This window comes from Bos javanicus, chromosome 21, assembly GCF_032452875.1.
Source record: "Bos javanicus breed banteng chromosome 21, ARS-OSU_banteng_1.0, whole genome shotgun sequence".
NCBI classification, from domain to species: domain Eukaryota; kingdom Metazoa; phylum Chordata; class Mammalia; order Artiodactyla; family Bovidae; genus Bos; species Bos javanicus.
Genome location: NC_083888.1, coordinates 29,950,278 through 29,963,833, shown reverse-complemented (window position 1 = coordinate 29,963,833; position 13,556 = coordinate 29,950,278). Strand labels below are relative to the sequence as shown.

The following is a 13,556-nucleotide window of genomic DNA, read 5'->3' as shown; positions in this document are numbered from 1 at the left end:
GGCCTGGTTGGGCCCTGTGTTTTACTTTCTATTTGCATTTCTGTCTTGGGAGGGATCCCCCTTGTTGTCTTCTGTTAGCACCTCCACTGCTCCCTCATCCATAGACCCCAGGCCAGGAATTGGGTCAGCCCACACTCCCCCTTCCTGTCCCTCTGTGCCCCTGGAGTTGCTGTTTCTGATCACTGCCACCTGCCAGGTGGCTCAGATCTGTTCCCTTGTCCTCTCACCACTGTTAGGTCACTGTCCCCTCTCCTGCATCATTGCAGGTACTCCTCTCCTCCCTTTCTGCCTTTACCCACCCATCCTTCCATCTGTTTCACTCACGGATTCAGACACGACCTCCCTGTACTGGGCCCAGGCCTCTCACAGCCTTCCTCAGACTCTTTACCATCTGAGCCACCAGGGAAGCCCAATAGGTGCTCGCTGAAGTTAGGTAATACAGAAATGCATATTAAGAGGGAAATGAAAAGACACCTGTTACCCTACCAACTTGAGAACCACAGTTAGCGTTTTGATATATTTCCTTTTGACTTTTCCCCAGTACATTCAAGTATCCAGATTGACAGCTGATTATCCTGGCTGGTTCACATTCACATGATAGCCTGAGCATTTTCTCATGATGTTATCTAGTTTTCAATGTCATATTTGGTAATATTCCATCGGATGATTGGACATGAGGTGTTGAACCATTTTTCTGTAACGGATGTTGTGTAAGGCCACTCTTCAAATGGGGATAGCCTTGTGTGTGCAGTCAGCCCCAGTGCCGTGCCTTGCAGCTCACCGTCAGCTGCCTCCTGCCAGAGCTGAGTGCTGAGCCCCTTCACGCTGCACGCGGTCCAGACACTCAGCAGCTTCTCCATCTGTCCCTTCAGCTGAGTGTACATTGAGCGCCAGGACCTCACTAGACGCTGGGGACACAGAGATGAATATAGTCATTCCACGTCCTCTTGAGCTCAGAGAGCTGAACAGAGGCCTGAGCAGGCGTCCCCTGGCAGCCTTCCCCATACCAGCCCTCTGCCAAGCCCCAGGCAGCCTCAAGAACAGGGCACCATCTGCCACCTACCTGGCAGGAAAGGCATGTGCCTGGGTCTTCTCCCACTTCAAGGCCAGCTGACTGGTCCCTTCCTCTCAGGCACTTTCACCCCAGTCCTTCTAGGCAGAGGGCATCACATCTCCATCACTTGGCCCAATAGTCAGCTGTTGTCTCCCTTGGCTGTTTACAGCCTCTTAAAGGCAGTGTGTATGCATGTGAATGGCGCTACTGGTAAAGAACCTGCCTGCCAGCGCAGGAGACGTAAGAGACACAGGTTTGATCCCTGGGTCAGGAAGCTCCCCTGGAGGGGGCACTGCAGCCCACTCCCGTATTCTTGCCTGGAGAATCCCAAGGACAGAGGAGCCTGGCAGGCTACAGTCCATGATGTCACAGAGTCAGACATGACTGAACGACTTAGTATGCATGCACAGGTAGCACCTGCTCCTATTGTTTCTCATCCCCAGCACTGGCCAGTGCCAAGTGTGAAGTGTGTGCAGATTCGTAGTTGTTGTTTATATGCTGAGGGATGGAATAGTATCAGCAGAAATACCATCACTAGTGAGTGATGCTGACCTTCCTGTGGGAGGGTCTGGGCTTCCAGGGAAACTGACAAAAGAGGACGGATGCCCAGGTATGGCTTGTCACGGCTATCGCGCACGCACCCATAAGATGTTTTGACAACTTGCTTTTCAGTAGCTGGTCCACCTATCAGAATCTTACAGCAGTGGGGAATCGATGTAGGTGAGAAGGTGATACTTTTTGCATACCGTGAGATGGTTTTATAACTACATACGTGCTTTTGTTTAAGTCTTCTAAGAAAAATTAATTATAACTCATTTCAGCTAATTCAGGTCTTTGAAATTTTGTCTCTTCTAGCCAAAATGCAAACTGGACAAAAATGTATGTTTCCAACCATGATTCCTGCATTTTATCCTTTGTATACCCTAAGGTGACTTTACAATGCTTTAGAGTCATTTCTGTAGTAAATAATGTTTTATAAGTTACTTTGCCTTTAATATTTTTACATTTCAACCAGTGATACTTAACCTGTGTAACATTCTTTAAAAAAAAAATTTTTTTTTTACTATAATGACTTCTATATTTAAAAAGAAAAAAAAAAAAGCCTTCCCATAAGAGTAAACAATTGAGTTTTTCAAAGTTTTAGATTCTCCTTAAAAAAAGGATATTTTAAAATGTCATTTTTTAACATTGATCTAGATTGTTTCTAGTTGTTTTAGTATCTCAGTCATCCCAAGAATTCCCACACCTTCTAGGACCTTGACTGATAACGCAGGTGAAAGTTTGGCGGGTTTTCCGGGATCCATTCCTAGGAGCAGGCTTGCTGCAGGGTGTCTTCCTGTCTCCTGGGTGTTGCCGGATTGCTCTCCCAGGGGGTTGCACCAGTTCACACTCCCATCTCAGTATGCCAGGGCACGCTAATGAGGCCGACATTTCCTGCGCAGCTGCCCTGTTCCTGGACAGCCTGGTTGTGGCCCGCTGTGCACGGTCGCTTGCTTTCTTGTGCGGGTCTGTTTCTTCTTTGATGCTTCACTGCTCACTGGTGGAGCGGTGACCTCACTGCACCCAGGCCATGGAGCCTCGGCCCAGATCTCTGGTGAGCTGCAGTTGTCCTGCTCAAGATGACCCCCGGCAACAGTATGTCTCAGTCTGCCCAGCCCTCATTCCTGTGATCCGGCCTCAGGGGACCACACTCTGCCCTCTCCACGCCCCTCTGGAGGCCTGTGTATTCCGAGCACCCCTCCTCCTCACCTCTGACGGCAGAGGGTCTGCATGGTTTACAGACGTTACCTCCATGTAGTTCCGATCTAGGTGCTCCTCCCCTCCTACCACCTCTCCTTGGCTCAGATTTTCATCCCCTCTGCTCTGGGTGTGGGGGGCCTCCATGGGCCTCCCCTTTAGCTCAGCCCCTGTTCCAGACCTAAAGCACAAATCCAGCCCCATCACTCTCCTGCCCAAAGCCTCTTGATGCTTCTCCTTCATTGCCTGTTGCGTTTTTCAAACATGAGTAGAGAAATCAGTATAGGGGGTTGGCAGTAGCGTTTTTCATCACATTAAGTTGAATAGACTAGAATTGAGGCATCAAAGTGTGTCCTACTGTGTGAAGTTAAGTAATGCTTGTGAAAGATTTGTTTCTGTTCGATGCAGACTGGGTGATGTTGACGTATGTTTTCTTGTGGGTCACAGACAAAGGTTGGAAAAGCCCCTGGCCTGTAGTTGAAGTCTGACCCTCGGGCGTGGTGCCTCTGCCAGGCCGGGCTGCCTCCCTCACACCCCTTCTGCCCACAGTCCTGTGCTCCCCGCTGTAGGGCTGGTCTCCCCCAGACTTGGCTAGGACCCGTCTTGGGCTCCGTAATGCTCTGCAAACACATCTTTACCAAGCCCTGCCATGGCTGGCATAACAGTCCATACGCCTCCTTCCTCACTCATCTTTTAGCTCCTAGAGGGCAGGGCTGAACTCGATTCAAGCCTCTGCCCAGCACTGGCCCCAGCTTGACACAGAGAATGGAGAGATAACAACCACCTATGTTGATAGGTATTTACCTGAGTCTCTTATAGTCTTCACAGAAGCCCTGGGAGAAAGTGACTGTTGCTGCTTTCCAGACGAGGAACAACTCTCCAGAATACAGTGTGCCCAAGGCCACTCTGGAGTCAATAGTAGAGCTGAGAGCCAAGCTCAGGTGCTGCTGACTCAAGTCCTGGCTCCCTCACTGCCCCACCCAGCTAGTAAATACTTGGTGAATGGATGTGGTGATGCCACACTTTCTCTTGGGCCAGGGACTCAGGTTTGTGGCCCTGTATAGCCGCACCCTCTGTACTTCCATACAGATTAGCAAGGCTGACTGCTCCACCGGCTCTGCAGCAGCTGTTTTCATGGGGCATTTGGAGTGTATGAGTGGCTTCAGGCCATAGCACCCAGCGCCCTGCCCTGTGGAAAGGATGACAGTCAGCGGGTACTCGGCGAGCACCTGCTATGGGGTCAGCTGCTTCTGGGGCACAGAGCCCTCCGCTCTGGGGTGAGCCTTCCACGCGTTTGGAATGGCTACGCTGCTGTGCATTGTGATGGGCCTGCAGCTCCCCGGGGCCCTGGATGACCCACTCTGTGCTATGGCAGCCCCTATACACTTCTCCCCTTGGCTCCCTCTCCAGGTGGACCAGCGGGTGTTCAGAGACCTCATGAGCGAGAAGCTGCCTCGACTGCACGCCCACTTTGAACAATACAAAGTTGACTACACCCTCATCACATTCAACTGGTTCCTGGTGGTGTTTGTGGATAGCGTCGTCAGCGACGTCCTCTTTAAAATATGGGACTCGTTCCTTTACGAGGGACCAAAGGTGGGTCTGCTCACTGGATGATTCCGTGGGCAGTGGCAGAGGCAGCAGAGTGGTTGGCTTAGCTGGGACGTGTGACGATTACCAAGGGGCAGAGTGATCCAGCACTGCGGGCCACCGGAGGGGTCCCAGGAGACTGCAGTCAGTTGCTTGTTCATCAGAAACAAGTCTGTGCCAAACCCTGTGCCTGGCACAGGGGCTTCGATGGTTTGCAATCTGAGCCTCAGCCTCTATCAAACAGCTGGCAGCATTATCCCATTGTATGGATGAGGAGTTAGAGGCCCAGAGTGAGCAGATGATTGGGGCAGACTCGGGGCCAGCTTCAGAGCCCTACTGTTCACAGGCCTCCCACCCAGACTGTGTATGCTTTTAAAAAGATCAGTTTGTGACTAAGTAATACATGATAAACTCAAATCGTATAACTCAGATTGTGCAGTAGAAAGATTCCCAGTCTCCTAACTGTTCTTCTCAATGTACTGTATCTCTTTTTCAAGGTATTTGATATATATCTAAAATATGATTGTTCAATTTATTATTTATTGGAGATAGTTCCATATCAGGGTATATAGATCTGGCTCTTTTTTTTTTTTTTTTTCAACTCTGCATAATATCCCCTTCTCCAGATAAACCAGAAATTTACCAAATAGGCCCCTGATAATGGACATTCACCTTGTTTCCAGTCTCTTGCTGTTTCAAACTGTGCTCCAATAACTCCTTATAACTGTCTTTCTATAGGTACAAGTGCATCCATAGGTTTAGTCCTAGAGGTGGATGTGCTGGGTCCAGGGTAAATCCAGAATCAAAAGACCCTGTAGTTTTCATCAAGAATGCCAAATTGCCTGCAGAAGGGCCTTACCAATTTCTGCTCCCACCAGCAAAGTTTGAGTGTGTATATTAATCCCCTGCTGTGTCCAACATAGTACATTATCACCTTTTAAATTCAGTCTGTCAGTATTAAGAGTTCTCAACCAGGGCTTAAACAGTGTTTCCCACTGGGCCGCAGGTAGGGATGCTAAGAGAAGGATTACCTATTTAAACTCCATAAGTATTGTTTTCTGAATAAGAGAAAATTCACATTGTTGCAGACCAGCCAACACCCTTAGATGTAATTTGTTCCAGAGCTGCTAGAACTTGCAGGAGCACCCGGAGTCCATTTCCTCTGTTCTCAACACAGTGACCCAGAGACAAATCAGAAAAAAAAAATTTTTTTTTTCATTTTCTTTCCCCATATTCAGAAGTCAGTAATTCAGACCCTAATTTTAGTAGGTGAGATAAAAACTACCTCTGGAGCTTTTGAAGAAGTTTCAAAATCTTTTGAAGTTTCAGAATCAGAGGACCCTGGTTTTGATTAATTTAACATGTATCTCTAGTCCCGTATAGCTTATGGACTAGAACTGTGAGCTGAATATGGAGGAGTCCACAAAGATTCTACTCCTTAAGGGAATTTTTGGTTTGGGCTGAAGTGTTGCTGAACGCTACCAGAGAGTTGAAAACGTTTTTCTTTTGAGAATGGCAGGCACCTGAGGTCGTGTCTGCCCCACGGCCCGGGCGCAGGCTGCGCTCCCAGGGTTCCGGCAGGTCTCCCGTCCCTGGGGCTAGTGCCTGGAGCTTGGTGCTTCTCTCCTCATGGATTCCGTCCTTCTGCAGGTTATCTTCCGCTTTGCCCTGGCACTTTTTAAATACAAGGAAGAGGAGATCCTGAAACTTCAGGATTCAATGTCCATATTCAAGTACCTCCGTTACTTCACACGTACTATCCTGGATGCTAGGTGAGTCCTTGGGGGACCCCCAGATGTCCAGGAGAGCAGAGCCCTTGAGCTTTTATCCTTGACCCAATAAACATAAATCCTAGCAACCAAAGTACATCCTTCCTTGTCTCAGGAGCACTTACTGAGTATCTGCCACATAGCAGGCCCTCTGCCAGGCACAGAGGGTGGTGGGTGAGGAGCAGGTCCTGTCCTCGGAGAGCTCGTGAGGCTGTTCCAGCAGGGTTTGCTCAGAGCTGTGGTGAAGGGAGCCTGGGTAAACTGGGCTTGGTCGGGGCAGGGCCTGGGCCCACTGGGCAGAGAGCACCCAGGAGCCGTGTGCAGGGCGTGACAGTACAGCATGTTTAGGGAGCTGCCCCAGAGGCTCGGCCAGGGTGGGGTTGGCACGGCAGGATTGAGGCCAGGCCTGAACAGAGCAGGGTTGTTAAGGCTTTTGTAGACTCTCCCCAGGAGGCTGCTTCATCCTGAGTGTTGGGAAGTCCCTGCAGGTTGGACATGAGCAAGGCATATCTGGTTGGAGCAGGACTGGCTGCAGGAGGTCCAAGCTCCAGGTGAGAGAAGTGGTAGCCTGGAGCGAGGTGCCCCCAGAGGCAGATCGGAGTGGGCAGGTGGAAAGGAGTGGAGAGGGAACTTGAACTTGGAAGGGCCCTGGCTTTCTGGCCTGGGCGGCGAGTGGTCAGGCATCCCCGTCGCTCCACAAACACAGGGGCCTGTCTGGGCCACCCTTGTTGTCCTTGTGTCCCCTGAACCACAGTTCGCAGCTGTTCGGGCCCTGGCGGCCCAGGCGTGTTCGCCAGAGGGTTTCTGTGGAGCTGCTGTTGGTTAGGCAAGTGGGGTGCACATCCTTGTGAACCACTGCTACTGCTAAGTCACTTCAGTCGTGTCCGACTCTGTGCGACCCCATAGATGGCAGCCCACCAGGCTCCCCCGTCCCTGGGATTCTCCAGGCAAGAACACTGGAGTGGGTTGCCGTTTCCTTCTCCAATGGATGAAAGTGAAAAGTGAAAGTGAAGTCACTCAGTCGTATGCGACTCTTAGCGACCCCATGGACTGCAGCCCCCCAGGCTCCTCCATCCATGGGATTTTCCAGGCAAGAGTACTGGAGTGGGGTGCCATTGCCTTCTCCGTGTGAACCACCGAGTCCCCATTAATGTTCACTGCACTGAGGTGCTGGGAGCCATCTTTCCTGTATGGGAGTGGATCCCGGTAGCAGACTTGTGGCCTCATGAAAACCACAGGAGTCCTTTCACTGACAAACATTTGGAGTGTATTAATGTTCTTCGAATTGTTGACTGCCACCCATAAGAACATTTTATCTCACAACCTGGGACACACATACTGGGGAGTCTGTAACTGGAACAAGAGAATTTGTTTGTTGAAGTTGTTCAGTGCTTGGTACAGACCTGTGCTGTACCCTCTGATATTTTCTGATTACTCTGTGTATCACATATTTAAAATGCTCGTCATATAAACTGACGCTTTGATCCACTGATGGGTGACCACCTCCTTGACAAACACCAGTTGCCCCTCCTGATGCTCATAAGAAGAGAAGGCGGCTTCTCTTCTTGGCCAATGTCATGAGAAGTGGTTGGGCAGCATCAGCCAGGAGGAGCTGCAGGGCACCAGTGCTGAGGGGTCCTGGGACAGCGGGTATGTGGAGCCAGAGAGAGGGGCCTGAGGACCATTCTCCCCTGTGGTTCTCTTGAGTGAGGCAAGGGGACCAGGGAGGTGGATGTTGGGAGAAGATACTGGCTGGGGCCATACCTGGCATCCTTACATGTCACCACTACTGTTAGGATCTTTTGCTTGGGAAATGGGTTTTCAGATTTTATTCAGCCTTGTTGCTATATCAACAGTAGGATATCCGAGGGGTGAACCTTGGGAGTATTCGTTAATCCCACATCTGGTCAAGACAACAAGAATGGTGTGAAGTGAACTTCACTCCGACAGCTAATGCATGTGGAGGGCATCCTGCTCCAGCCCGGGACAATCTTGTGAGGGTTGTGGGTGATGCCCTGCAGGGTGGCAGAGACACAGGCGGAACTGGGACATGGTCTGTCGTGCATGCTCCTGCAGCGCCACCTGGTGAGTGCCTGCAGGAAGTCAAGGTCCCCTGGACCCAGAGTTCCTGACTGCAGCAGGGTCACCCCGGGGGTGTTGTTAGGACTGCAGAGGCCTGCAGTGGAGCCCCACCTCTGTAGTCGGGCCCCAGTGCTTAATAAGCTCCCCAGATTAGCGGTCCCAAGTTGCAGCAACTGTGCAGTACACTGGTTCTGCAGAGGAGGAGGCAGGGAATTCCCAGTCAGATGTGGTCAGGGGAGGTGGGTAAAACAAGATTAGACCAGTCTCTGAGTCAGGACTCTTGGGGACCTCTCACGTGCAGTGTCGTCTTCTGAACTTAGCTGACACAGGGCACTTCTCATCTCTCACTTGGACCTTCCAGGCCCGAGGCAGAGCGGGGTGTGGTTTCCGTGCTGCTGCAGGCTGCGTTAATGGGCGGTAGTGACGGCCTGGTGGAGGCAGCGGACAGTATCAGTCTAATTTGGTTTTTCTGTAGCAAGGAAGGGCCTGGACACCTTGATTCCAGGTGTATGGAACCCGCGACTAACAGCTGTCAGAGGACAGGGGCTGGCCCTGCAGATCTGGATCCCCGTTCCCGGCCAGCATCTGGTTTCACCGAGACCCTCACTGAGCTGTGGCTGTGCTCAGGCCGCTCCTACTCATTGGCTCTAGAACATGCTCTGGGAGCTCAGCTCTGAGAGCCAGACCTTCTGACCCTTTACCTTCTGGCAGGAGCATCGTCTGGCTTGGTGTGAGGCATGTCTAAGAAGTGGGTGTTTAAAAATATAAGAGGGAGGGATGCTAAGGGTGTGTCTTCTTACCTGTGTACACCTTACAGTAAAACGGCCCACGTGACTGAGGAGCAGCAGGAGTGGATGGGGAGGAAGCTGGGGGAAGTCCAGTGACATTTCTGTTTCATCACAGCCTCTCTCGGGGTCTGTAAGAGTGTCAGGCCTTTAGTCCCTGCTGCTGGGGCCTGCAGGAGCAGGGCAGGGGCTGAGGGGTGGACGACTGGCTTCTGTGACAATTGCAGAGATGTGGCGTGGTTAGTGCCAGAAGTCCATAGCAGGCCTTGGGCACTTTCTAGTTCCGTTTTTACTAAACTGCTGGCCAATGGTAAGGGGCAAAACCCATGATTTTTAAATGTTTACTGTGGTGGGTTTCTAGACCTGGGGATAGTACGAAACCTATGAACTGCCCGCTTCTCTGTACGCTGCATCTCAATACCTGTCACACCACTGACTGGGCCTGACAGTTGTCCCCAGGTTTGCTGGGGCATCTGTGCGTCAGTTCACCCCGTCAGTCGGTCCAGCAGCAGCGCCTTCCTGAGGGCGCCCCGCACCAGGCCTCATGCCGGTTCTGAGGACGCAGAGGCCCACCACCGCTGAGCAGGTCCTGGTGCCCCCGGCGGCGACTCGAGTAAACCCACGTGGGAGGTGGCACTGCTGTTACCTCAGTGTACAGATGACGAATTGGGGGCCCGAACAGGGGGGAGCTTCCCACGGTCCATGTCACGCAGGGAGCGTGTGGTGGAGCTGGATCCAGGTCGTCGTCTGGGGTTGCCCTGCGCCTCTGCGTGGGCACTGGCCTCCGAGTGACATACCCGTGTCAGGCCCTCTGCACGGCATCTGGGGTCCGCCTCCCCACGCCCCCGGGCCCCCAGGCCAGGCTGAGCTCTCGCCTGACCCCCCGATGCTCTGTCTCTGCCGTGTTCCGCCAGGAAGCTCATCGGGATCTCCTTTGGGGACCTGAACCCGTTCCCCCTGCGGCAGATCCGGAACCGGCGGGCCTACCACTTGGAGAAGGTCCGGCTGGAGCTGACGGAGTTGGAGGCCATCCGGGAGGACTTCCTGCGTGAACGGGACACCAGCCCGGACAAGGGCGAGCTGGTCAGTGACGAGGAAGAGGACACCTGAGTGCTGCCCCACGCCCCCACCCAGGACGCTGCTCTCCTTGCAACCAAAGTGTGCCAAAGGGTGAACTGCAGAGACGCCTGCGCTCGTTCCACATCCAGAATGTAACATCCGGGGTCTCTGCAAGTCTGCTGGGCAGACATCCAAAGCCACACTGCACTTTGTCGTTTCCACTCGGGTCTCCTCTGTTTACAGCCGTCTGCATGCCGCGGCAGATGGCTACTCCTGTCCCATCATGCTTTCCGCCTGATCGGTACCTCACCAGGCTTAGAGCTGGCTAGTTTCAAGAGCCTGTTTACAGTATCTGTCAGCCGTGTTGATGTCTCTGCCCTTAGGAAACCTTCCATGTGCCGTCTGCCCTGTGGTAGCTCCGGTACATAGTAGGTGGTTGTAGGCACTGTTTTGAATGGTAGCCGTGGAGGACGCCCACCACGCCTGCACACTCTTGGGCCAGGGTCTGACTGCTTTGGGTGACATAAGGCTCGTGTGAAAGAAGGGATTTTCTTAGGAAAGCAAGTACATCCCTTGTTCAGAAATGGCCTGTGGAAAGCCCACAGACCTCATGCTGATGGCTTCAAGGTGCTGGCCATGCCCCACTTCTGGAATAGCTTCTGCCCTTTAATGCACAGCCTTTCAGACAGTGACTCCCAACCTGCTGGTGGAAGGCCTGGCTCTCCAGACACCCCATGCTCGCTCCTCTGCCTACACTGCTCCAGATGGGTCTGTGCAGAGCCTTTCTTTCCATCTGAGAGTTGACCCTGGGCTCATTCTACACGTGTGCATAGGGTTCCAAGGAAACCGCGGATCATCGTCCTACAGAGCAGGCCCGCCCCTGGGCCGGCCTTGGTGGAGGGGTGCAGGGAGCTGTTCCGGGGGTGCTTTCAGGGTGGCAGTGCAGCTGCAGAGTGACTGCTGTCGGGCAGCTGGAAGCCATGGCTTCCTTGGGAACAGCCAGTGTGCTGGGCTGGGGTGGTGGGAGGCCAGCTGCCAGGGCCTGGGGCGCCTTCACTTGAGGTCAGAGTTTTGGTGAGCCCTCCTGGGGCGTCCCCTCCCCACTGCCATGTTGAGACACCCTGTACTCAGCAGCTGTCCTCCCTCTTGGGGTCACCACCGTCCCCAGGGTGTCAGGCTGCCCAGAGAGTTCTGGGACTTAGAGCATGACCTTTCTGAAGGCCCGGAAAGAGGCTCTGTGCAAGGAAGATTATTTTTGCATAATCATTCTGTGGACCATCCCTGATGTATTAATGTGAGACTGTTTTCCGGGACAGTATTAGTCAAATAGGAAAGAAAAAGTTTTTAGTGGATTTTTTTTTCTTTTTTTACACTACCTGGAAAAAATTGGAAATAATCCTTGGTGGATATTAAACACACTCAGATTATTGAAGCACTGTAACTTGAAGAAGTGCTTTTTTTCATAAGCATAGTTTTTCTTTTCTTACTGTCACCCTTCTAGCAGTCTCATAGCCAGGACAGCATTTCAGCATATTAGACCAAGTTCCATTTTTCTGTCTTTGGTTAAGCTGGTTGGTTTGATTTTTCACTGTGTCTGGGGAGCTGGCCTCTATATGTGGGTATCAAAATGTATTTTATCATTGTTTTGGTCATCAGGAGCAGTTGTTTGAGGCCAGACATCTCCAGGAAGTCATCTTGTGAGTGGGTTCACTCTGAGGCGAGGCTGCAGCCTCACTGCTCTGCACAGACCCCCACAGGACCGACCACTGGGGCTGGCGGAGACCGCCTCCCGCCTCTGCCGCCAGCCTAGGGGACGGCAGCAGGAGTGGGGCTGGACAGCGCCAACTTCCTTGAGATTTTAGTTTCCCCTAAGTTGATTTCCCCCAGAACTGTCACATCCTGGGGACTAAAATGCTGCCTTTAGCAATAGGCTTGTGTTGTCCTTCCTGCCTTGAAAAGACTTATCTTACAAGCACCTGAAGTGGGCCCGGGCACCTGCCGCGTGTGGCTGAAGCCCCTGGTGCCGGCTGTTCCCCGAGTGTCAGTGGTGTGTTAGTATTTCCAGGCTGTCACTGTCAGTGGCCAGGCAATGGGTATGGGAGAACAGAGAGAGGTCGTGGAGGGAATGGGCCAGGAACACTTGCTTGGAAGTTCTCCTTTCTGGAATAAAGCACTGGGTGTCCAGCGGTGGGAGAGGGACGGCTTGACCTGATTCCACACTGGGGACAGGATGTGGCCAACTCCTTCTCCACAACTGTAGGGGCTGTTCCCACTACTTCGAGCCAGTGCTTCCCTTCTCCTTGTGCCGCTGAGGAAAGAGTAGCTCCATATCCTCCCCTTCTGACAGGCGCTGCCTCCATCCCAGCCTGGGGTGGGGCAGCCTTCAGCCAGCTTCCCAGACGCGCACACCACGGCCAGGGGAGCCGCCCTTATCACACCAGGTGGGAACTGCCAGCTTTCATGTTGGTGAGTTCTTTGTTTTTTTATGGGTTGAACATTTGTTTATATTTTTGTATATTTTCACTACAGTTTATATTTTTATAGGCTATTTTTATCAAGGTTTTCTAGATTACGTACATCTATTTTGTATAACATGTTCTCTCGTGTATATGTAAACCTGAGCCTCCAGAACCACTGTTCACGTCTGTACCCTCTCTGACCCCCAGCCTCGACCATCACTGACTTCCCCTATGTACACACGGGCCCACTTCTTACCCCAGGTAGCCTTGGGGCTACTTGCAGTCATGCTGACAGCTGACCCACACCAGCCAAGACTGTCGATTGCTGGGAACGGCTCTGGCTTCTACGTTACATCGATATAGGAAGTACTCTAGGCAAATAGCCAGTCTGCTGTTGTTGTTTTAACTAAATGTATTACTGCACAAGTCCCTACTCCTCACTTTGCACGCCGTTGCCTTCCTGCCTGTGTTCTGGGAGGCTGGATGCCAGCCGTGGAGGACTCGGGGTGTTGCCAAGTGACTTTTCCTTCCATGTCCCAGCAGCTTCTGTGCTTATCTTCTAGTTAAATTTTGGAATTGTCCTACTAAAAGGCAAAATAAACTAATTTGTATACCATTCTGACTTGAAATGCAGTTACATTCACTTGTGAAGGGACTCAGTCCCAAAGGCTTGAAAGGCGGGGCAGGGCTTAAGTGGGAGGTGGGGGGGGGCTCTCGACCTTCCACTGTGTATTTCTGCATCCCTGCCTTTGGCTTGCTCTGAGCAGGTGGGACACAATGCCTTCAACCCTGGGAGGCCCCAAAGCCATGGCCAAGCTGCACTTGAGGGCTAGGAGCACAGGGTGGGTCAGGGATCAGGAGCCAGAGTTCCCTGTGTCCGGAGCAGCCCCTAAACCACCGGGCGGCAGGCACCCCTCCTTCCACCAGTGGGGACGTGCCCTGCCTGAGTCACGGGTTGTTTGCCTCCTGCCTAGGCTGACAGCTCAGGCCCAGCTGCCGCTGGGGACGCCACTCCCCTCAC

General features: G+C 52.4%; 1 protein-coding gene across 1 annotated transcript in view; it reads left to right on the top strand.

The window, feature by feature from the left end:
- TBC1D2B (TBC1 domain family member 2B) overlaps positions 1–13,154 on the top strand; it is a 90,243-nt gene extending 77,089 nt beyond the window's left edge. The window contains exons 11-13 of the mRNA XM_061394670.1: positions 4,202–4,387; positions 6,032–6,153; positions 9,932–13,154. Coding sequence (XP_061250654.1) covers positions 4,202–4,387; positions 6,032–6,153; positions 9,932–10,127 — 504 coding nt within the window. The 3' untranslated portion in view covers positions 10,128–13,154. The remainder of the gene's footprint in view (positions 1–4,201; positions 4,388–6,031; positions 6,154–9,931) is intronic.
- Positions 13,155–13,556: the final 402 nt, after the last annotated feature.